The sequence below is a fragment of the Gallus gallus genome, chromosome 1 (assembly GCF_016699485.2).
Source record: "Gallus gallus isolate bGalGal1 chromosome 1, bGalGal1.mat.broiler.GRCg7b, whole genome shotgun sequence".
Taxonomy (NCBI): domain Eukaryota; kingdom Metazoa; phylum Chordata; class Aves; order Galliformes; family Phasianidae; genus Gallus; species Gallus gallus.
The window spans coordinates 113,405,347-113,427,665 of record NC_052532.1 but is presented as its reverse complement, the minus strand read 5'-3'; the positions used below and the strand labels follow the sequence as shown (position 1 = coordinate 113,427,665).

Sequence of the window (22,319 nt, the reverse complement as noted above, 5' to 3'; positions counted from 1 at the left end):
TATTATGTCCAGTTCTGGGCCCCTCCGTTCAAGAAGGACAGGGAACTGCTTGACAGAGTCTAGCGCAGAGCCACAAAGATGATGAAGGGACTGGAGCATCTCCCTTACCAGGAAAGGCCGAGGGAGCTGGGTCTCTTTAGCTTGGAGGAGAGGAGACTGAGAGGTGGCCTCATTAATGTTTCTAAATATGCAAAGGGTGCGCATCAGGAGGATGGAGCCAGGCTCTTCTCAGTGACAACCAGTGATAGGACAAGGGGTAATGGCTGCAAGCTGGAACATAGGAGTTTCCACAAAAATATGAGAAGAAACTTCTTCATGGTGAGGGTAACAGAACACTGCAACGGGCTGCCCAGAGGGGTTGTGGGGTCTCCTTCTCTGGAGACATTTAAAACCTGCCTGGACACGTTCCCGTGTGACCTAATCAAGGCGGTCCTTCTAAGGCGGGGGGGGGGGGGGGGGGGGGGGGGGGAACTGGGCTACATGATCTTTCAAGGTTCCTTCCAAACCCTGTCATTAGGTGATTCTGTGATTCTGTAACTGGTATGGAAAAGAGACAGCAGCTATTACAATGAAGACTTAAAGAAAAATAATAACAATACTCTATTAAATTCTTAGCCAGGATTGTGGCATTTAATTTTTCAAGATAAATAATACAATTTTTTTTAGCGAATCCTCTTCTCTTCTCTTCTCTTCTCTTCTCTTCTCTTCTCTTCTCTTCTCTTCTCTTCTCTTCTCTTCTCTTCTCTTCTCTTCTCTTCTCTTCTCTTCTCTTCTCTTCTCTTCTCTTCTCTTCTCTTCTCTTCTCTTCTCTTCTCTTCTCTTCTCTTCTCTTCTCTTCTCCTTCTCCTTCTCTTCTCTTCCTCTTCCCTTCCCTTCCCTTCCCTTCCCTTCCCCTCCCTTCCCTTCCCTTCCCTTCCCTTCCCTTCCCTTCCCTTCCCTTCCCTTCCCTTCCCTTCCCTTCCCTTCCCTTCCCTTCCCTTCCCTTCCCTTCCCTTCCCTTCCCTTCCCTTCCCTTCCCTTCCCTTCCCTTCCCTTCCCTTCTCCTTCTCTTCTCTTCTCTTCTCTTCTCTTCTCTTCTCTTCTCTTCTCTTCTCTTCTCTTCTCTTCTCTTCTCTTCTCTTCTCTTCTCTTCTCTTCTCTTTCTCTTCTCTTCTCCTCCTCTCCTCTCCTCTCCTCTCCTCTCCTCTCCTCTCCTCTCCTCTCCTCTCCTCTCCTCTCCTCTCCTCTCCTCTCCTCTCCTCTCCTCTCCTCTCCTCTCCTCTCCTCTCCTCTCCTCTCCCCACCTCTCCCCACCTCTCCTAACCTTTTAAATATCCCTTTTTCATTCCCTTTTGCCTTCCCAATCCTTTTGCTCCCCTTTCCCCCTCTCCTCTCCTCTCCTCTCCTCTCCTCTCCTCTCCTCTCCTCTCCTCTCCTCTCCTCTCCTCTCCTCTCCTCTCCTCTCCTCTCCTCTCCTCTCCTCTCCTCTCCTCTCCTCTCCTCTCCTCTCCTCTCCTCTCCTCTCCCCACCTCTCCTAACCTTTTAAATATCCCTTTTTCATTCCCTTTTGCCTTCCCAATCCTTTTGCTCCCCTTTCCCCCTCTCCTCTCCTCTCCTCTCCTCTCCTCTCCTCTCCTCTCCTCTCCTCTCCTCTCCTCTCCTCTCCTCTCCTCTCCTCTCCTCTCCTCTCCTCTCCTCTCCTCTCCTCTCCTGCCCTGCCCTGCCCTGCCCTGCCCTCTCCTTACTTTTTAAATATCCCTTTTTCATTCCCTTTTACCTTTCCACTCCTTTTGCTCCCCTTTCCCTCCCCCTCTCCCTCTCCTCTCTTCTTTTCCTCCCGTTCCGTTTTTCCTTATTCCTTTTTCCTTTTTCATTTTTCCTTTCCTTCTCTTTCCTCTTTTTTTTTTCTTCTCTCGGCTCCACCATTGAAGACAAAACGCTCTTATTCTCCTCCATGTCTCACTAGAAAAAGGAATGTCTCAAGTCATGACGGAGCAATTTTTGCCTCAAACAGACCTCGCGAGCAAAAAAGAGAGCAAAAAAGAGATCCCGGCTTCCTTCCGGGATCTCCTCTAGCAGAGGCAAGCTATAACTGCAATGGCAGGAGTGCCAGTACCTGTCTGTGGGCTCAAAGCAGCCGGAAAGAAGCTGTCAGTTGTGATGCCTGCCTGACAGCGGGTGAGGATGACCACCGCCTGGGACAGGAATGGCATGAACGTGCTGTGCTGCGGGGACGACGTGCAGCTGCGCAGGATGTAGTTGGTCAGTGGCACCTGAAAGAAGAAGGGGAGAAAGAATGACTGGCTGCATCCTTGACTCTGCAGGGCTTAACAGTGGACTTTCAGCACATGAGCATTGCCTGCTCCCTTGACATGCTGCCAAGGCCTAAGCCTAAATTTCACACCAGCCACCCTGTCCACGCCCTGGCTCTGCGCTCTGCTTGTGCTTCTGTAACACCTGAAGCAAACGGCACAAGCCGTAGTGCAGCAGCCAGCAAAAGTCCAAGACACATGGAAGAAAGTCTCTTACGTCCCGACAGATGTCCTTTCCATGCATCTGCAGAAAGGTGATCAGCCACCTCCCCGCAGCACGCACACGCATTCCTTTGGCCTTCCGGAAGGTGTCCTTGATGGCCATCATGAAGTCAATGGTGTCTTCCAGGGGGAAGTTCCTGTACACAGTCTGCAGAGAAATGAGAAGCAGGAGAGATCCCATCACTGCTCTGCGGCAGCTCTTCAAAACATAAAGCAGTCTTGAGGGCATTCTTAGTTCAGCAGCTTGCCGGTCATTCAGGCGGCAATCACAACGCTCCTGCGGTCCATACCCTGCTATTAATATGTAAGGGGGTTGAGCCTTCTCTCAGCTTCTCCACCCGTGGTGTTTGCTTACATGCAAAGCCTACCTCCCAGAAGCCACAGTCTCACACAAACGCACACACACACACATACACACACACACACACACACGCACACACACACACCACACACGCGCACGTCATAGAATCAGCTCCTTGTGCTGGGTGCCTTAAGGCCAGACATAGCTCAGTGCCTCCTGCTACTTGCTGAGAAAAGTGGTCTCAGGGTGACAGCTCATTCTGGAGATGGTGTGAGAGGCTGGGGGCAGCAGAGGGACGTGCAAAAGCCTACGCACTGAGATCCACCCACCCCTTTTTGGGTCCACTTACCCGCGCGATTTTGGAAGAGGTCTGGAGCTGACAGACGGTGCGGCGGTCATTCAGCCCCTCACACAGGCTCCCGATGTCTCCTGTCTGGATGACTCCGTTGGTCGCCTTAGCTGGAAAGAGCACAGGGAGAAAAGGGAAGTCACGCTTCTGGAAACGGAACCGCTTTCCACAGGGGAGAGACAGAAGACAGGGTGGAGAGAAGAAGAGAGCTGCGCACAGTGCCTCTTCTTCCTGTAAACTGGGCCCAGCCCATGGGGTTCTGGTAGTGCTGCAGAGGAGAGCAGAGGGCTGATGCACGGCCGCTCTACTCACCTTGAATTCGGAGAAGGGAGCTCAGACAGGTGACAGCCAGCTGGCGGGATGTGGGCATGGGGTCACACGTCAGAGGTGCCAGCAATCCCACCAAGGAGCCAAAGTGCTTGCAGGCGTCTCCTCTCTGCAGGGGCCAGAGGCAGGAAAAAAGCTGTAGGCAGCCCCAGCTCTCCCTAGCTTCTCCCGCCTGTGCCTTCCCCACGCGGTGGGTGGCACAGCACGCACAGCTGGGCGGAGCTCGCCTTCCTGCTCAGGAGCACTGGGGAGGGAGCAGGGGCATGTGGTGGGGCTCTTTACTCACTCCACGCTCTTCACAAGCAGCCAGCAGCTGGGAGCAGATCTGCAGGGCCCTCTTGCGCTCCCACATGTTGTCTGACGTCATTGATCTCTGCAGGACGTGGGGCAGAGCATCTGTCTCACTGCGGACATCTTTTCTTTCCCTTCATGCCAGCCCTCTCCCCGTCCCTCATTTCCCAGCACTTTCCCTCAGGGCCTGCCCTGTGGCTCCACGCGGCCCCCCACCTCGCTGAGCACCGGCACTGCTGCCCCTGCTCTCTGCAGACACTCCTGCCTCCTAACCCAGGAGCTTTTCCTTGGCTGTGGCCTGCCAGGGGCTGGCTCCTGCCTTTCCCCATGCAGGGCCCATTGCTCTGCCCATTTCTGAGCTCGCAGTGAGCTGGCACGTCAGCAGGAGATTTCTCCCCCTCTCATCGTCCTCTCAGTCCCCAGATCTCTGTCTCCGCTATCGACAGGCACCACGCTTTCTCCCTTGCCCCACGTGTACTCACATGGACTATGTTCTGGAAGAAGCCACTGGTCTCTGTCTCGAGCAGGACCACCATGAGCCGGCCCAGAGCTTTCAGTGATGCTTGCAGAAGCTGAAAGCAGAAGAGGGCACCGAGCTGTGGCATCACGGCTGCCGCCAGAGCATAGGCTGTGTGTGCTGAGGAAGGGCTCCAACCGAGAGGTGGCCGTGAAAGTCACGGCAGGTTACCTGCAGGTACTGAGCTGCTTGCTGTGACTTCCTGATCTTCAGCATCATCTCCACTGAAGGGTGCAACACAACATTCTTGCAGCACAGACTCAGCATGTCACACATGTCCTTGGCTCCTAAGGAGGGCTTCAGCTTGCTGACAGGAAAAAAAAAAAAAAAAAAAAATAGGAAGAGAAAGCAGACAGGGCCTTTAGCAGTGCTCTCCAGGCTGCTTCAGACAACATCAGGGTTTCTTCTAATGGACAGCTGCAAAGCCAACATCCCCAGCCTGTGCTGCTGAGCACTGTCTTCAGTTCCAGCGTCTCCCCGGCATCAGTGAACCACCTCCTGCTCTGAAGGGAAGGAGACACCAGGTCTCCCTTCTCTTCCCTGCCAGGGGACAGGAGCACCAGGGCCTTTCTCCTTCCCAGAACCTCAGCTTCGCTGGGCACAGCAGACCAGCCATCTCTCCTGTAGAAGTGACTCCCTACCCCCTGCCCCCTCCCGGCCTTCGGGAGCTACCCAGAAGGGGGTCCACCATCCCGCCTTGCAAGCCCAGAGGCTCCCACCCTTACCTCAACTGCTCCAGGGCCAGAACCACCTTGAGGGGCACTGGGGAGACAGGGGTGCCCAAGTAATACTTCTTCAGCAACTCCTGCAAGTACCGGAGAAACATTGTCAAAGTGGGCACGTCAGAGCTCTTCCACCCAGCCCAGAGACAGACACAACTGCCACACACCAGCCCCGTCACTCCCACGTTTCTCACGGAGGCAGTGCAGGATGCGGCAGCTGCACAGTTGGTGGACCTAGCCCACTGCCCAGCCGCTGCCTGCCAGCACACAAGGTCCCCACCAGCTGGAGACGTGTGGCTGAGCGAGACCTGTATGGCTCCGGGGAACCGAGTCTCATGGCACAGCCCAAAACGCCACTGCAGACAGCTCTGGCTCTAGGCACTCACCGTCAGGATCTCCAGCAGCTTGCCCTTCAAGGAGGGGTTAAAGCAGGCAGAGCCACCCACAGCTTGGAAGGCAGAGCTGAAGTCTGTGATGCTCTGCACCAGCGCAAGCGTATTCTGCAGGTCCTGAGGCCCAAGAGAGAAGAACATTCTTTCAGCTGCGGGAAGGGCCAAGGGCTGCAAGGGGAACACGTGGGGGCAACGCTAAGGGAAGGGCTTGCATCTTTATCTGAGCACAAACCAGTCCCCGCGGGACCTTTGGAAAGAGAAGGCCCATCTCAGCATCCCCCCACGTGGAGGGGCTGCAGCTGGGTGCTCAGACACCCTGGCACATTATGAGCTCTCACCCGGCAGCTGCAGCTGTAGAGCAGCAGGATGTTGCCCACGATGTCTCCCTCCAGGCGGGCGAGCAGCTGTTCTTTGGAGGCACGCAGTGCCAAGCTGCCATGGGCGAGGATGAGAGCGCTGCGGGTGGCCTGAGCTCTTCTGCTGTCCAGCTCCATCTGTGTGGGGAGAAATGCCTTGAGACACTCGCTCAGCAGCCCCCCGGTGCCCCACGATGCACCTGGGCTCCCAAGTGAAAATAAGGCAGCAGAAGGCCAAGATGGAAATGCGTAATGCTTCACCTTCTTGCGTCTGGAACTCCTCCCATTCTGGCCTCTGCACAGCCTGGACGCAAACATGGTGAGCGTGTCCAGGGCTGTGTGGAAGTTGCTCTCAGCAGCATGGCTGAGAAGAGAGATCATGCCCTGCACAAAAGAACAAGGGGCAGTTGGCGCAGGCCTGAACCTACCGGCGCGGCCAGCCACAGTGGTGGGGCTGGTCCTCGCCTGAGGGAAAGAGCAGCAGTGAGGAGATCAAAAGGCTCGGAGCAGGGCCAGGAGAAGCGCTCTGCCCAAGGGACAGAGCGGGGATGCTGGCAGAAGCTGGCTGGGAGGAGACCTCACCTGGGCCTCAGAGGGCTCCTCCGCGTTTGCTTCCTCCAGGTGTTGCAGAAGCTTCTCTTGGATGTGGAGGACTTCCTTACAAGCTCCCAGCACTGTCCCCAGAGCCTTGTACAGGAAAGACTGCATGGGAAGGGAGGAGAAGGGATGGGAAGGGAAGGAAGAAGCTGAGATGTGGCAGCAGCCTGACCTGCTGGGAGAGGGCCAGGTGGGAAGGACCCCCGCTCCCCGGGAGATGCTGAGAGCAGGTGCAGGGCCACCCCCAGGCAGTTTGCAGGGAAAGGCCCTCTGGGGGGCACGGGCCAGGGAAGCAGCGTGAGCGGCCCGTGTGAGCAGAGCACCACCCGCAGCCCCTGCCCCAGTTGGGCACCTGCGGCTGCACCGCTGGGTAGAGCCGGGGGGAACCCACCTTTTCTCCAGAGCTGCTGGGAGAGCTGCTCAGCCACCGGCTCAGCTCGCAGCTCAGGCCCTTGGTCCAGGCCTCATCCTCCATGGTGCCCAATGATGCCCTCAGGAACTGTTGGAGAAGAGGAGAAGCCAATGTTTCCTTGCCCTTTGCCTCTTCCCACATTGCCGCGTCGCCGCAACCTTCTGGAGAGAGGTGACTGGAAGAACAGTCCCTCTCCCAGCTCCCCGCAGCATTCCCTGCCTTAAAGCTGCCTGCCGCTCTTCTCCTATGGGCCCAAACCCCCATGGGCTTGGGGAGGGGGCAAAGAGGAAGAGGCAGCAGCACAAAGGCGTGCGGCCGCTCCGCAGCAGCATTTGAGAGGCTGTTCCTGTCCCGTAACGGGGCTCCTTGAGGCAGGCAGACACTTCTCTGCACCGTGCCTTCCGGCAATGCTGTACCTTTAGCAGGCGCTGCTCCCACCCTGCAGAGTCCGGGAAGCTCTCATCTTTCCCTGCACAGCAACAAGAAGCAAAAGACCCTTGCTTGGGATCAAGCCACAGAAGAAGAGCTGCTGCAAACCAGGCTTGCCTGGGCACTCGGCACTGCCAAGCTGGGACCCGCACACCCTTCACAATGACCTGTCCCTCCCCACAAACACTGTCCCAGCAGGAGCACAGAACTGCTCCAAGACTGCTGTCTGAGGGGACGTGAAGCACCCATCCGTGCCCTGGAATGGGCAGATCCCCGGGGGGAAAGGTCCCCCGGCCTCAGTGCTGTCTCCCTGGAATGGGAACAGCAGCAGAGCAAGCATGGGGCCGCAGGCAATGCTTCCCCTCTGCCACGCTGCAGAGTTCCATTTTCACTCCCCCCCTTCCCTGCCTCCGCCCCTCCCTCCCCACCAGCACTTTACCTTCGAGGCACTGCAGCAGCAGGGGGATCTCAGTGGCCCACATGGCCCCCACAGCTCTGTGGATCTTGCTGTGGAGGTTCAGCATGAGGAGCAAGGCAGCGGCTTGGAGTTCGCTGCCTGCAAAAGGGCTCCCTGCCACCACCTGAGTGAGAGCAAGGAGAAGCAGGGTCACGTCTGCAGCAAGAGCAGCAGCTTCTCCCAGGAGGGAAGCAGCTTGGCTCTGCCCTGGAGGGCAAGGAGCAGCCAGCAGCTTTGCCCATGGCGCTGCAAGTCCGGGAAGAGAAAGGCATCCCCGCGGGTGAGGCAGGCACTGGCACACTCGGCCACGCTGCTTCCTCCTCGGGGCTCATGGCACCGGCCTCTGGAGCATCTACTCACCAACAGGCGTGCCAGCAGTGTCTGGGGAGTCAGCAGTGGGCCTGTGGGGAGAAAGAAGGGCTGAGTAAGAAAGACACAGACACGACGTGCCCTGCCACACACACCTCCGCTGTCCCTTCTGGGTGCTAACACAGGTCAACAGAGCTCACCGGGGGAGTTTCTGCTCCTACCTTGGAACATGGAGCTGAGGAAATGGGGATCCAGGTCTTCTACCTCCCGCACCATCAGGTCCCCTCTCTCAGCCAGCGCTTGGACGCAGCGGGAGACCGGGATCAGCATGCCGGTGTACTGGGCTGGCACCACGTACAGCAGCAGCCGTGGCCACACGAGCTGTAGGAAACGAGGCGGTTGAGCATGTCAGCATTCCTGCCTCCGCTCAGAGATGAAGAGGACTCTGTGAATTTCCCTGAGTCTTGTGTGCTTTAGAGCACATTGGAGGAGAGACCGGGGGTGTTGGAATGGGATGAGGAACACGTGGTGTGAAGCCAAGGAGCGGCAGCAGGGCAGACGGTGACTTACTTTGGTCATCCCGCTCACAGAGACATCCAGTGACCCCAGGATGTCCATACACAGCTCTTGGAGAGCTCCTTCTTCCCGGGCTTCCTGGGCAGAAAGGTCTCCGGCTGCCTGCACAAGAGTGTTGTTGGAACACCGGTTACTCTGAGTTCTCAGGAGCCTCTCAGGAGGCTCAGGTGTGGCCCCACCGGTGCTTCTGTGCCAGCCTCTGAGCAGCACGGGTCCTCCAAGGGAAGATGCTGCCCGGTGTCCTTACCCTTCTTCCCGCGGTGCGGCTGAACTCACTGAAGATGTGCCCCACCACATCCCAGGCTGAGCAGCTCCGGGCGTTAGCACTGAGCACATCCTTGATGAAGAGCAGAATGGCCCTCCTCACCTGTCAGGAGTCAATTGTGGGTTTGATTTTCCTGCTCAGAAGGCAAAGGGAAGCCACGTGCTCACTGGGGCAGCCCTTCGGGCATGGGCAGAGACAGCAAGAGCAGAGGAGAAGCCTTGGCTCCTCAGGTGAGGGCCAGGCCTTAGCACCAGGCTGTGCACTTTCCATGCACAGCACAGGGGCCTGACTGCTCCGCCCTGCCTGCTCTCCCCAGAGGAGCCATCGCGACCATGTGGTCACTGCCCCAAGCACCTCCCTGGGCACCCCAGCCCTGCCGGTGCTGGCAGCAGCATCACCACCCCGACAGCGCTTTCCTTTCCCAAATCAGCTCACCTGGGTCCTGGGGTCGCTGCACAGACACTGCACAGCCTCCACAACCTGGGGCAGCTTCTTTGCCATCACGGGCTCTGCAAGAGATGCGCAGAAGCATGCATGGAGGCACAGGCCAGATGGCAAAAGGGATCCCTGGAAGTCCCAACCCTCTGACCCCCTACTGACCATCAGAGCGAGCCAGAGCACCGAGCAGACCCAGGGCTGCCACGCGTCCAGCCTCCCTGTCAGCGCCCAGCTGTGACTGCAGAAACTGGACCGTCTCCTCTGGGCAGATCCGGGCTGCGGGGAGGAAATCCCGCACTGTGTTAGCAAGAAACTCGCACCCATTCCGGAGGTTTGTGAGAGAGGTTTCGGCCAGGGCACCGCCAAGCATTGCCAGAGCTCCTCTCCTTACCCTGCAGCAGGATGCAGTGGGTCAGCTCTGCTCTGTCCGCCTCGCTGTGCTCCTTGGTGTCATCAGAGAGCTGTGGGAACAAGGTCCATTGGAGAAAATTGTATCGATATCGAGGATGGAAAAGAAACTGTGCTGCCAGCTCTCGTCTCCCTTGGCACACTCGGTAAGAGGACATGCAGACAAAACACAGCCTGGCCCACAGCATCCCTGGGGGCACGCACACGGCTCCGGAGCAGCCACGGGCATGCAGGAGCTAAGGCTGAGCAGCCGGCAGAGGCTCGGAGCTTGGAGTCCTCCTGAGACTTAGCCAAGAGGGAAACTGCTTTGGGCGCAAGGATAGGCTCCCCTTACGTGGTAGAACACGGCACTGGTGATGGCCAGAAACTTGTCCTTCGGGATGACCGATTGCACTCCCTCTAAGGCCTCCAGGAAGATATTGAGGCTCTGCAAGAGACCGGGAGAGGAAGAAAGGGCTGAAGCCACATCTAGCCACTTGGGAGCGGAGAAACTGATTCCCAATGGTTTGTCCGCTGGGAGAGCTCCCGCACAGGCGTTCTGGTTTGTCCCCGCCTCCCAGCAGCACCAAGAGAGTCCCTCTGCTCTCAGCCGAGCCCTGTTTGGGCATCGGTTGCAGGCATCTCCCACCCAGCAGCCCTCTTCTCCCCCATCAGATGTAACTGGACGTGGTCTCCCTGGCCTTTAGCACAGAGCTCCTCAGGCACCCAGAGCTCCACGGTGGTGGTGGAGGTGGTGGTGGTGGTGGTGGTGGTGGTGAAGCCTCCCAGGCCCAGGGGATGGGCCCCAGTGACTCCTGGCTCCCTTCTGGCTCCTGACCGGGTTGTTCCTTCCTTGACGGAAGAGCTCAGGAAGCCTCAGACCTCCCGTGGACACCTATTCCTTCTTTCTCAAGGGCTCCCGGCCTCCTCCCTGCATCCCACTGACCCCTCGTGGCACTTGCACGAGCCCCACGTCCATGCTGAGCCCTGCACAACATCTCACCTTGGTCCCCCTGCAGGTGTCTTGGACCTCCTGATACAGGCGCACGAGCCAGAGGAGCTGCTCCCAAACGTGCTCTCGGCGCAGCTCCTCTTGCAGGAGGACAGCCATCATGGTAGCCACGGCCCCGAGGACGGCCTGTTTGTCCTGGAGAGGGGTGGCAGAGGCCCAGCATCAAAGACTGAAGGTCTGCCCTTCCTGCAGGAGGGCTTTCTCTTTCCCTTCCCCTCCCCCATACCCCCCGTGCCCAGCAGGAGATGGGCTCGCTCTGGAGGGCAGGGAGCTTTTCCCCACACCCTCATCTCCAGCTATCCCTGCCACAGTGCTGTGACACGCGGCTGCTTCCTGGCAGGGAGATCCAGCCCCAAGCACAAAGCCAGTCTGGGGCCCTTTGCAGAGCCAGCCCGCTCCCTCTCGTCACCCTTCTGTTCTCAGCCCGCTGGGCACAGGCAGAGCTGCCGACACGGATGTCCCCGCTGCCATCCCGGGCTGGGAATGCAGCAGTGCTCACCTTTTCCTCCTTGCAGTCCTGCCAGTGCCTCAGCACAGAGCAGAAGAGCTGGGAAAGATTCTGGTAGATCTGCTGGATCTCCTTGGCAGGCCAGGGGCATTGCTTTCCGGAGCACAAGTGAACCTTGACTCCTTCCAGCCATTGTTTCACAACTGAAGAAACACAAAACAAAAAAACAAATGAATAATTAATTAAAAAGAAAAAAAGAAAAAGATGAGAGACTGCGAGAAAAGGGAGCCTGTGAGAGCCTGCAGCAGGGCGAGGCGAGATGCAAGGGCTGTCCCGAGTCCCCCTGCTCTGGGGCCGGCACTCACCAGCACAAGCAATGCGCAGGGTCCGGCCGCCTCTCACCCAGCCCACCACACTGCGCAGGCCGGCCAGCGTCAGCCACACGAAGGAGATGCACTGTGGAGCTGCAGAGGGGAAGGAGAGGGCCACGGTCAGAGCCCCAGCAGCGAGGGAGGAGGGGCTGCAGCCCTGCATCCCCCAGCTCAACGCAGATCACGCGCAGAGGGGAGAGACCCCTTTCCCCGGTTGTCGTAGACGTCAGGAGGCTGAGGGCACTCTACCGTAGCTGGTGAACAGTTTGCTCAGGGTGACGAGCACAAACTCCTTGGACATCTCCCCCATGGCCTTCAGGTGGCTCTGGAGCTCGGCCATCACCAAGGTGAAGTGTGTCCGGGCCAGAGCCACCAGGACATTGCTGGCAGCCATCCTCACGCTGTCTGGCACGCCCTGAAAAAGAGGCACACGAAAAAGTGACACGCGGCACAGGAGACTGCCTGAGGCCTTCCCTTGGAAGGGCTAAGCCACCGCCGTCCGCCAGCAGAACACCAGCGCGGGCAGGCGGCTCCCTTTGCCTTTGGGAGTGACCCCTCACCTGGGCTGCTGTCAGGTCCTGGGACACCTCAGCCAGCAGCCGGTTCAGCACTCCGCATGGCGGGCGGCTGTCACCTTCCCGCAGGACGTGCTCCAGCTCGCAGTACGCCTGCGCTCGGTCACCCTGGGGACAGAGATCAGTCCCGTTTTGCTTTGCCCTTCTTCCCGGGGAGCTGCCCGCCATGCCAGTGTGCTGCCGCGGCCTGGCACCCACGGGACCGTGGCACTGGGCCAGGGCAAGGACTGGTGGTTGGATGTCCCCAGCTCACCTCCTGGTCTTGCAGGCGCTGCAGCAGCAAAGTCACAGCACAGGCAGGGACAGGGCTTGCCACCCTGCCTCTGGCCCTGCGACGTGTACCTCTGGGCACGCAGCCCACACAGGCAAAGAGACCTGCAAGGAAAGAGCAGAGCAGCTGCCGCTGGTGTTGCTTGGAGCCAGGGCCGAGCATCCGGCCATCTTGGGGAGGAACCCAGCCCCGCAGCGTGGGGTGGGCTGTGCTGGCACATGTGTGGTCGGCGGGGAGAGGGGAGAGAGCCTTCCCCTTGCTGGGGTACTGGGGAAACCACGGTGGGTGGCTGCACTCAGCAGAGCAAGGACGGTGCTGATGGCACGCCCTAAACAGACACTGGAGGCACACATGCGCTCGGGCAGCATCACGGTGTCCAGGGAGGTGGAGGGACCTCACCTCGAAGGGCTCTCAGCCGCTCCATCACAGCAGGAAATCTCCAGGTAGACACAATGCTCTCTCTGGGTCCTCTTCCTGCGCCTCTCGCAAGAGACTGAGCCACCGCTCCCACCGCTGCCACAGGGGTGTAGGAGGCAACAACTGTGACATCACAGCGAGGAGTGTCGCCTCACAGAGAATGACGTGCCTTGGGCTGGTCCTATGATCCTATGATGATCATGTTCTATTAGCTCATGTGTCCATGGATCTGCTCCCTGGATTTAAATCTCAAAGTCAGAAAGAATTGTGCTTTTGTTATCATTAGACAAATGTTTTTCCAAGTGCCTTTGATATACAGATTTTTAAGAACCCTGTGAGATCAATTCTGTGCCTAAGTTTCACTTCTAAACATTTTTGGAACAAATACATACATGAAGACACAGAAAAGAATAGCAGCTTTGTAATGCATATATAAAAATTCAACTTCCCATGTTGGTGTCATGGTTTTGTATCTTTGCTATTGATATTCCACGTCATAACTTCATGGACAAAAGAGAATAAGAACTACGTATCCCAGAGGACCTCACGGTCAGAGAAGGAAGATACATCACGGAAGATACGTCATCTGGTTGCGCGCGGTCTTTTTCAGTTTCGCTTGCTGCCAGGGAGAGGAGTGGGTGTGCTTCCATGCCGTGCGCCTTCATCAAGTAGGGCTTTCGGTTTCGGAAACTCTCTCACTCTCTGTCTCTCTCTCCCTCTCTATCGCTCTTTCGCTCTCTGATTTATTTGATTTTTTATCCTTACTTCCAATTAGATTGTATTATATCTTGTCATCTTGCATTCCGACATCATAGTTAGTAAAATAAGTTCTCCTTCTTAGACCATTGCTGCTGCTCCATTTTTTTTTTTTTTTTTTTTGGGAAGCCAGGGGGGCCCGCGAGCCTACTGCCCCCCCCCCCCCGTCACAGGCACAGATCTATCTAGATAACTCTGTGGCAGTTGGTATCTGTTCCTATAAGAGCTATGGACAGCTTAGAAGAAACAGATCAGTTGGTTTATATTCATTGTGTAGCACAAAGTGAGTCTAGGATGAATAATGTAAAAGTATTTTTAATGTCTTCCATTGCAATAACTTCCGAAGTCACCTGTAACACAAACACTTTTTTCCTGAATGATATGAATATTAAACTGATATCAGTCTCAGCCTTTAAGTTAGCTTTGAGAAGTCATGATTTGTGTGGCTCAAACTGAAATCATTCACCAAACGCAGCTGTGGTATAAATTTATAAAGATAGTTCTCAATTGAATTCAGATGTGTTTTATATTATCTTAAAGATTTAATGCAAACACTTTCATGAATATCTCATATTTGGAAAGAATCCAACTTAGGAACAAATGTATTGACTTTAGATCACTGTTCAATTGCAAAATAAATCACTTCATGTTTACATGTTTTGCATCTTGCATTTAATACTCAGCATATGTATGAGTACTCAAAGGAGAGCAGTAACACATAACAGTAATAGGAACTATTTTTAACCAGAAAATTGAATACAAAAACATGGAATGACATTTATCTTTACAATATCTGCTGAATGGAGATTCTATATATACTGCTTCAGAAAGCAATACAAAACATTCATTTTTCCAGTCAAATTGGAATCTGCCCTCATGTGTTGCATTATTGCTGACAAACAGGACACAGTGTAATAAAACTGCAACTACGGAATCACTCAAGTGTCTGTTTACTTCTCTTGATTGGCTGCCATTATAAAATTCTAGAAATGAAAGCTGGTGGAGACTACTGATTATGGGGAATATAAAATCTGATTTCAGAACCATATATGGAGCGATAGAATAAAAATACGCAATAGGATAAAATGTGATCTTCATTTTGATAGGTGACAGGGTGAGGGAAAATGGCCTCAAGTTGCGCCAGGGTTGGATATCAGGAAACACTTCTTTACAGAAAGGGCACTGTTAAGTTGTGAAGCACTGGAATAGGCTCCCCAGGGAGGTGGTTGAGTCACCATCCCTAGATGTGTTTAAAAACCCTTTGGATGTGGTGCTCAGGGCCATGATTTAGCAGAGGGCTGTTAGAGTTGGGGTAGTATGGTTAGGTTGTGGTTGGACTTGATGGTCTTTTCCAATCTGAGCTATTCTATGATTCTATGACTCAGTGATTCTATATATTCTCTATTCTATTCAGTGAATTTGGTAAAATCACAAGTAACAGGAAGAAGAACACTTCTTGTCTCCTTAGCTTCCAAGTTCAGATACAGTATCTGATTGTACAGCAATATATAGTTCATGACATTCGTTTTCCTTTATGTAGTAAAAATGTTGTGATTTTTTTTTTTTTCAAATACTTAGGGTCAAATACTTTTTCTAACATGCTTTAAGTGCATGGCACTGCTTCCCTCTTTGTTGGAAAAGTCTGACGTTGTGCTAGCCCTAAGTTTGAAAGGGCCACTTCCCAGGTGAAATGTAACAGTTGACAGTAATAAATACTACCAGAGGGCTGGGAGGCAAAACAAATGTTCTTTCACAAAACCGACTGAATGTTTATGAAAATTTGCTTCACTTGGCACTGCAACAGAAAAGTGCTACAGTAAACCACCAGATTTGCACCAAGGATACGGCATGTAACAATTAAGGGCTGGGAAAGCCCAGATGACTGTTTTGTAGCCTACAGATGAAAATAATCTAAGTTCACAAAGTCTGTTTCTGGGCAGGGGGCTCCCAAAAGGAGAAAGCCTCTACTACAGAATACAGCGTGCTGCTCACAGGAGCTGTTAATAAAGTTGTCTGGCTATCTAATTCATCAGGACTGTACATGGCAATAGCTAATTAAAGACACGTAATATTACATGGCTCTATCATGTATCTCCGTGGCCATTTTTCTCCCCACACTTCTCTTATCACCTCACTGAAAGATGCAATGACATTAAAGATTGATGAGGTTACCTTCCGGAGATACCTGATACCTTCCTTCTGCAGCATTTATTTGGTACAAAAGCTCTTCACAGACAAGACACTGAGAGTTTAGTTTCACCAATCAGATCTGGTTCAGAATTCCATTTAATAAAGCGGAGTGCAAGTAAGATTTAAATGGAGAGATTCTTGCAACCAAGAAAGACAAAGAAGATAGAGCACTAAGGATCCTCTAGTCTCTCCCAAGCAATAGATATACATCTGTTGCTGTAAATAAGTGATGATAGGTGAATAGGATTAGAAATAAGAAAAAAAGAATAACAATTATTTTCAGTGTGAACCATTGAGATCAGGAGCTCAGGTAGGTCTAGGGTTTGAACATATAGGGGTTAAATAAGCTAGCTTTAGAAACTAGGGAAGGAGAACGACATCTCAACATTTCATGGTCAGCTCTGCAAACATAAAGAAAGGAACAATACAAAATGAATGGCTTTGAACAGTTTGAATACACTGTAAGAAGGTCAGACAGAGGAAGACGTCGAGCCTTCGCAAGGAGGACTTCTGACTTCATCCCCACGACCACCACAGGGAGACTCCTACTACGGACAATGTGTGTGCTGTTGGGAGGGGCAGTATGTAAATGATTTTCCGGAAGGATAATGAATATGTAGATGAATTCCAAGAATTCTGCTGAATATGTATGAACTTGGATTACAAATTTGTAGCGTTTTTGCTTGCTTGTGTGCAAGTTTGGTGGAGTGATCCCCCTTGCACCCGGCCAGCCGAATAAACATACCTGCTTTATAGCCTAACCGGGCTATAGAGTTTGATTCTGCATGTCACCATCAGCTTTGCCTTTTCTTAGCAGAAAAACTGAAGCACCTGGAAACATTTAGGGAAAGACCACATTCAGGTAATGTGCTGTTTTATCTTTTAGGCATTATGTAAAACTCCTGTTTTTCATTAAAGGAGGCATTGCTTCATGTTTTTTGATTGTTTGGTGTCATTTGACTTGGGTTTTGGGTTTTGTTGCTTGCTTACTTTTAAGAAAGCAACATTTGTTTGGCATTTATGCTGCCAAAAGATTGAAATATCTATGTGAAAAGCAATTTTTTTTTGTATGCAGAATAGCCTTACTACTCTCCTGTCCATCATGGAGATGCAAATAATGCAATGCTTTTCAGAATATCTTATAGCTCCCTCCATTGGCTACATCTCCAGTAGGATTATGAGGTATACAAAAAAATATCGTTCTTAGGGATGGATAGTAGCAAATTAATACAACGTGATAAAGAGTGTGTATTTACCAAAAAAAGAAAACAAAAAACAAACAAAAAAAAAAACAAGAAAAAACCTTTAATATTAAATCTGCTTTTGCTTCTGCTCCTGACCATAAATCAATTATTTGCTAATATGACTGTTAGCTATGCAGAAACAAGGTAGCATTACCCAAACAGGAATGGTCCTCCTGTATCATTATTCTCCAGTTTCCTCAGATATCCAGAAACAATAGGTAAGCAGTTCGAAATAATCTGTGAACGAATACATGTAACTCACTAGCTCTTTATAATACTAAGAAGGATAAGCCTCAGAGCCAAAGCAAATGATTACATTGCTGATGCTGATACAGAAGCTCAAACGTGATTTCATGCAGGCTTGGGTGCAGTGAACTGAAAGCCTCTTACTCACATGTTTACTCATTTATAGCAGGAGTTAACACCTGACTGGGGGGGGGGCTTTGCTTGATTTCTTTACCAACAGTAACAGGCACATGTTTTCTGACATTAAAATTTCTTTCAGTGTTCCTTTCTAACCACTCAGTTGGATTAGTCATAGATGGTTGTAAAACAATTACTAATTTAACCTGAAGTCCAGCATGGATGCAACTTTAGATGTCTGGGACTGGAGTGCCCAGGGCCTAGCAGCTCCTGCCAAGGGAGCAGGCACCAGCTCTGCTGGTAGGGAAGCCATGGGGTGGTGAGGGACATAGCCAGTAAGCCTCAGCAGTGGCCTCTGCCCCGGGCTAGAAGAAGGACTGAGGGAGACCCCAGGGCCCAGTCCTGGCCATGCTACATTCTGGCCTTGCAGGGCCCCCAAGGCCCCACCTTTGCGTTGGAGCTGACTCAGCCCTGGCCTGGGGGTGCCAGATCCATGGCAGAACACTCACTGACTCTGGTCCAGCTCTGCTTGCTGTCACTGGGAGAGGAGCAATGGAGCTTCTGGGGCAGGCCCTTGCCCTACTGCCACCCACAGTTCTGGCTCCTTAGTCCTTATGCATACACACTTTTTTTTGCAGCTAGGTCTCTTCTACATACACTTAGTTCCTCATAATCTGTACAATTTTGGTACAAACACAAGACCTGTCTCAGACCTATTTTCAGACGCACTGCCATAATCCTAACATCTGCAAAACTCTCATTTGCAAGGAACTGATCTAGAAAAAGACTCACAGACAAGCTGAGAAATCAAGGCACCTCTGGAGATCCTCTGGTCCGAACTACTGCTAAGAGCATGATGCTCAGAGCCTAGCTTTGTCTTCTGCAGAATAAATACCTCATCAGATATTTATACATCATTGGATAAGACTTCTCTGAGCATTCCCTTCTCCAGGCTGCACTACTGCAGCTCTCTCAGCCTCTCCCCCAGATAACAGAAGCTTCATTTTCTCAGTCATCTTAGTGGCCCTTCACTAGACAGTCCAGTAAGCTCATGTCTCCTTTGTAGTGGGGAGAACAGAGCCAGACCCAGCACTCCAGATGTGTCTCACCAGTGTTGAGCTGAAGGGAAGGATCACTTCCCTCAACTATCTGCTCTGCCTAATGCAGCTCAGGATGCTGTTGGTCTCTTTCACCACAAGGATTTGTCTGGCTCATGATCAGTTTGATGTTCACTGGGACTCCCGTGTTCTTTTCTGCCAAGATGCTTTCCAAGAGGTTGGCCCCCAGAATGTACTGGTATTTTCTCCTCAGGGTCAGGACTTGTCATTTGCCTTTGTTCAACTCTATCAAAACTGTGTTGGCCATCCCTCTATTCTATCAAAGTCCCTCTGAACAGCAACACATTCAATCAAAAACTTATCCAAAGAGACCTGTTCTTCTGCCTGGAAAATAAGTGGAGTCTTCTAACAAGTCCTGTTCTTTAGCAAAATTATAGCACAATAGAGGATGGTGCTCTGGAGGACTGTGCAGAATAAATACAGTCTTCCTTTGACTTGCTAACTATCAGAAGGCATATGGTGTTGCATCTTATAAGACATTATTGGTGGAATTCTAACAGCAAGAAGTAATAAAGTGCAAAGTAAAGCCAATTTCCAGTCACTTGAATTTATGAGGACCTTATCTTTGAGATACTTGCCCTTTTTGTATGCTTATCTTGTCATTAAAAATGTGTATGGAATATATATTACAAATAGGGTAACAGACTTTAGGAGAAAAGAACGCACTGCAAGGATGTTATTTTGTTGGAGTGTTTTGGAGGACACTGGAAACCGCAGAAAAGAAATCTGAGTTGCCTGTGATGTTACAGGGTTGCTGAGATTGCTAGAGTAGCCCTGTTATACATAGTTGCTTATTTATTTTTTATATCAAATGGACTTTTAAAAGCTTTTTATGGTGCTGTAAAATGAAAAGTCATTCATCTACTTCCTACTCTTCCTGTCTTAACTATGCAGAAATATATTCCAAACTCATAGGGCAGAGTAATAGCTGTGTGAATTTAAAATTACTTAATTTTCACAAATATAACGGGAACTGGAATTTTCCTAAAAGTTGTTAGACTCTCATTTAAGAATGGGATTCTTCAACGAGCTATTTGCTTTTCTGCCAGGATGTTAGCTTGGATATTCTCATATTCTATTCCAGTGAGAAACAAAATTACTCAGAAGACCTGTTTAGAAAGTTGCTTATCATGTTGCCCCAGGAAGGGCATATCATTTTGAGTTTCAAGGTTTACCACTGTCTTAAATAACTTGCAGATTCATGACATGCAGCACTGGGGTTCTGTAGTTACTTTTGTGTAAGGAAGAACTGCAGAACTAATGCACTCAGTTTGTTTTTACACATTTCATTTTCTTAGTTTTTCTTTCTGTTTGCATTTGTGTTAACGCTACAGAAGAAATTATGAGAGATAAAAATTTCAGAATCATAAAAAAATGTGTTGTGTTCATAGGTCATGTGGAGGCCACAAATCAAACTAAAATGGACACAACAGAACGACAGTATAGGACTTACACACAGTGCACTAAGTACCCTTACTGCAGGTTATAAAATAGCAATAAAACTTGCAGTTACTTTATAATATTTGTCTTTAATCAACAGCACACTTGTGCAGTCTACAGTGATTCAGGTTATTACCTTCACAGATGTGAAATGGTTCTTTTTGAACAATTCACAAGACAATCAGAAGACACATAAAATCCTGTCAGTGTTTGGAAAGAGAGTGCAGCAAATCATAAATTAAGCTCTGAAAGCACAAGCCATTTATATGTGATCAGTCATTCAGAACACTAAACATTCCAGTGTCATTGTGCTGCAATAATAAAGGATTATAAAAAAATTTAAAATATTTGAATTGAGTTAATGTATTACAAAGCAATACCTAAACACACTTGGAAATAGCCCAAGTGTACATGTAATGAATGTGATGCAAATTCACATAATGCAGCAAGGTATTTCCTAGTGAAGTTTGACTGCTGATGTGAAGATTTTGCAATGAAGTGTTACTGTGGAGAGGCAGTTAAGAGCAGAGGCATCCAGAAGGGTTAGGGGTCATTACAAGGCAACACACTTGGCTCCTTGGGAACGTTACTCATCGGTACTGCCAGACCCACTCCTCTGGCTGGTGAAGAGGCAACTTTAATGGGCTCAAAAGTGAGGCTAGCCCAGCCATATATGGCTGAAAGGAGTGCTGCTCCTGGCAGAATGACTGAAAGGGAGAAAGAGCTGAATATGCTGGAAAACATTGCATAATTCCCCACAGCAGCTATTGCTTCTTTGTGCCTGGAAGCTTCAAAATTTAGATAGCAAAACAAGACCTAGGGATAAAAGGAGGGACAGAGTGTGTTCTTTTCTTGCTATCAAAATAGCCTTTTCAGCACAGAGCAACGGAATGTGTAGCATTTGTCACTTATCAGGAAACGAAGAAAAGTCATAGGGCAGAAAATGCTGATTAATGAGAGCATTGGATATGTGTCTGACTTAGCATTTTAGAAACCTCTGTTGTTTACCACTGTTTGCTTTGTTTAATGACAAAGAGACTATTAATAAACAAGTTAAGTTTATGTGAAAGAGTGACATCCAGGGAAATGCTGTAGAGTACGTACATCCAACCAGGCAAGCCAAAAGGTTTAGAGCATGCTTTAGAGCAAAGTACAGTTTAGCTGCATAAGCAATAATGTACAGCATGGTAAACATCATGTGTGAGTGGGTAGTAAATTATGCTTTATTTTTTTCCTTTTGCTTGTTTCAAGTTCTGTATTTAAAAGTATCTTTACTTGTCTCATACTATATGCTTAAAAAAAAAGACTATACGTGCATGCTGTTCCTCGAATTAGGGTAAATACTGTAATATTGATGAATGCTTCTTTCAAGAAAACAGTACAGTACCACAGTTATTGTGCAACCCAAAGCTCTGCTTCGTTTTATTTTTTTAAGCCATGAGTTTTTAATTGAGATTTTAGATCTTATCAACTAGAATCCTTGTTTTCTCACTATTTGTCCTGCTCTTGGGCTGCACAATGTATGATAATTTTTTCATCCCAGAAAGGTTTGGATAGGTTCCCATTTTAATACCTTTTTTTCTTCAGGATATGGGAACAGAATTCCTGAAGGTACCCTGGACTGACAATTAACTGCATAATTGTATATGAAAGTCTTCTGAATAACAAATGACTATTTACTCTTAGAGATGAAAGTAGATGTGATATAAAATGTTAAAAGTACTTCTATTCTACAACAGGTTTAATTTTTTTTCATGAAAACTGAGTGTCACTTAGCTTAACAGTAAAGAACTTCAGTCAGCAGACGGGTTCCTGCTGCCATTCCAGTGAGTCCCTAACTGTTTATATAAAGAGGAACGTTTCCAAGAAATGGGACTCAATTTTTTATCCACCACATAGATGAAAAGTAGATGAGCAGAGATTTGAATTTTTTTTCAAATCCTACTAAGATACCTAAACAGTAGATCTGCTGCCTTCACTAATGTGTCTCTTTCTGTCTGGAAATTCCACCTTAGAACCGAGATACCTCTCCCAGTTAGTTATTAAACTATATCCTTAAAAAAATGAATGATTTCTGAAAAAAAGTCCACATAACTCTAAGGTTCTGCAATGCGTTCTACTCACGGACTCAATGAGAATTTGTTCTCTTCCAATCTAACTGTGACATTTCTTGTCCTCTGATCACAGAGTCTTTGTCAAGTTTTTCATTGCCCTTAGGAGCTTCTGGCTTTGAGCCTTCACAAATAAACTATGCAATGCATCTGGAATCAAGAAAGAAAGTACGGCATAATTAGTAAGTTAAATATTGTCTCTTAGTCCTCATAAGGAATTTTTTATCTATAGACTTTTCTGGTTATTTCTGAATCAACTGCTATTGAATTAAAATGTATAGTCTAATACTACATATTCAAACAACCTCTGGCAAGTATTCATAAATTACTACAGAAAAATTACCCGACTTCTAAGGAAAGGTAG

At 50.2% G+C, this 22,319-nt stretch overlaps 2 protein-coding genes across 2 annotated transcripts in view; one reads left to right on the top strand and one right to left on the bottom strand.

Moving 5' to 3' along the window:
• Nucleotides 1-1,801: 1,801 nt before the first annotated feature.
• LOC107056924 (maestro heat-like repeat-containing protein family member 2B) lies at nt 1,802-14,725 on the bottom strand. Its single transcript, XM_040658124.1, has 30 exons — nt 12,716-14,725; nt 12,031-12,420; nt 11,720-11,885; nt 11,465-11,563; nt 11,151-11,302; nt 10,643-10,786; nt 9,995-10,087; nt 9,644-9,713; nt 9,415-9,528; nt 9,250-9,323; nt 8,797-8,916; nt 8,544-8,651; nt 8,195-8,354; nt 8,025-8,065; nt 7,647-7,788; nt 7,195-7,247; nt 6,758-6,865; nt 6,352-6,471; nt 6,031-6,153; nt 5,752-5,907; nt 5,408-5,530; nt 5,025-5,104; nt 4,471-4,606; nt 4,265-4,354; nt 3,778-3,864; nt 3,477-3,600; nt 3,165-3,274; nt 2,510-2,662; nt 2,097-2,253; nt 1,802-1,942 (listed from the first exon to the last, which is right to left on the bottom strand). The coding sequence occupies exons 2-30, from the start codon at nt 12,211-12,213 to the stop codon at nt 1,923-1,925; spliced, it is 3,306 nt and encodes a 1,101-aa protein (XP_040514058.1). The 5' UTR covers nt 12,214-12,420; nt 12,716-14,725; the 3' UTR covers nt 1,802-1,922.
• Nucleotides 14,726-16,379: 1,654 nt separating this feature from the next.
• The window catches only part of PRRG1 (proline rich and Gla domain 1), a 38,747-nt gene continuing 32,807 nt past the window's right edge, over nt 16,380-22,319 (top strand). Inside the window, exon 1 of the mRNA XM_040698649.1 lies at nt 16,380-16,541. The gene's annotated coding sequence lies outside the window, so the exon portion shown is untranslated. The remainder of the gene's footprint in view (nt 16,542-22,319) is intronic.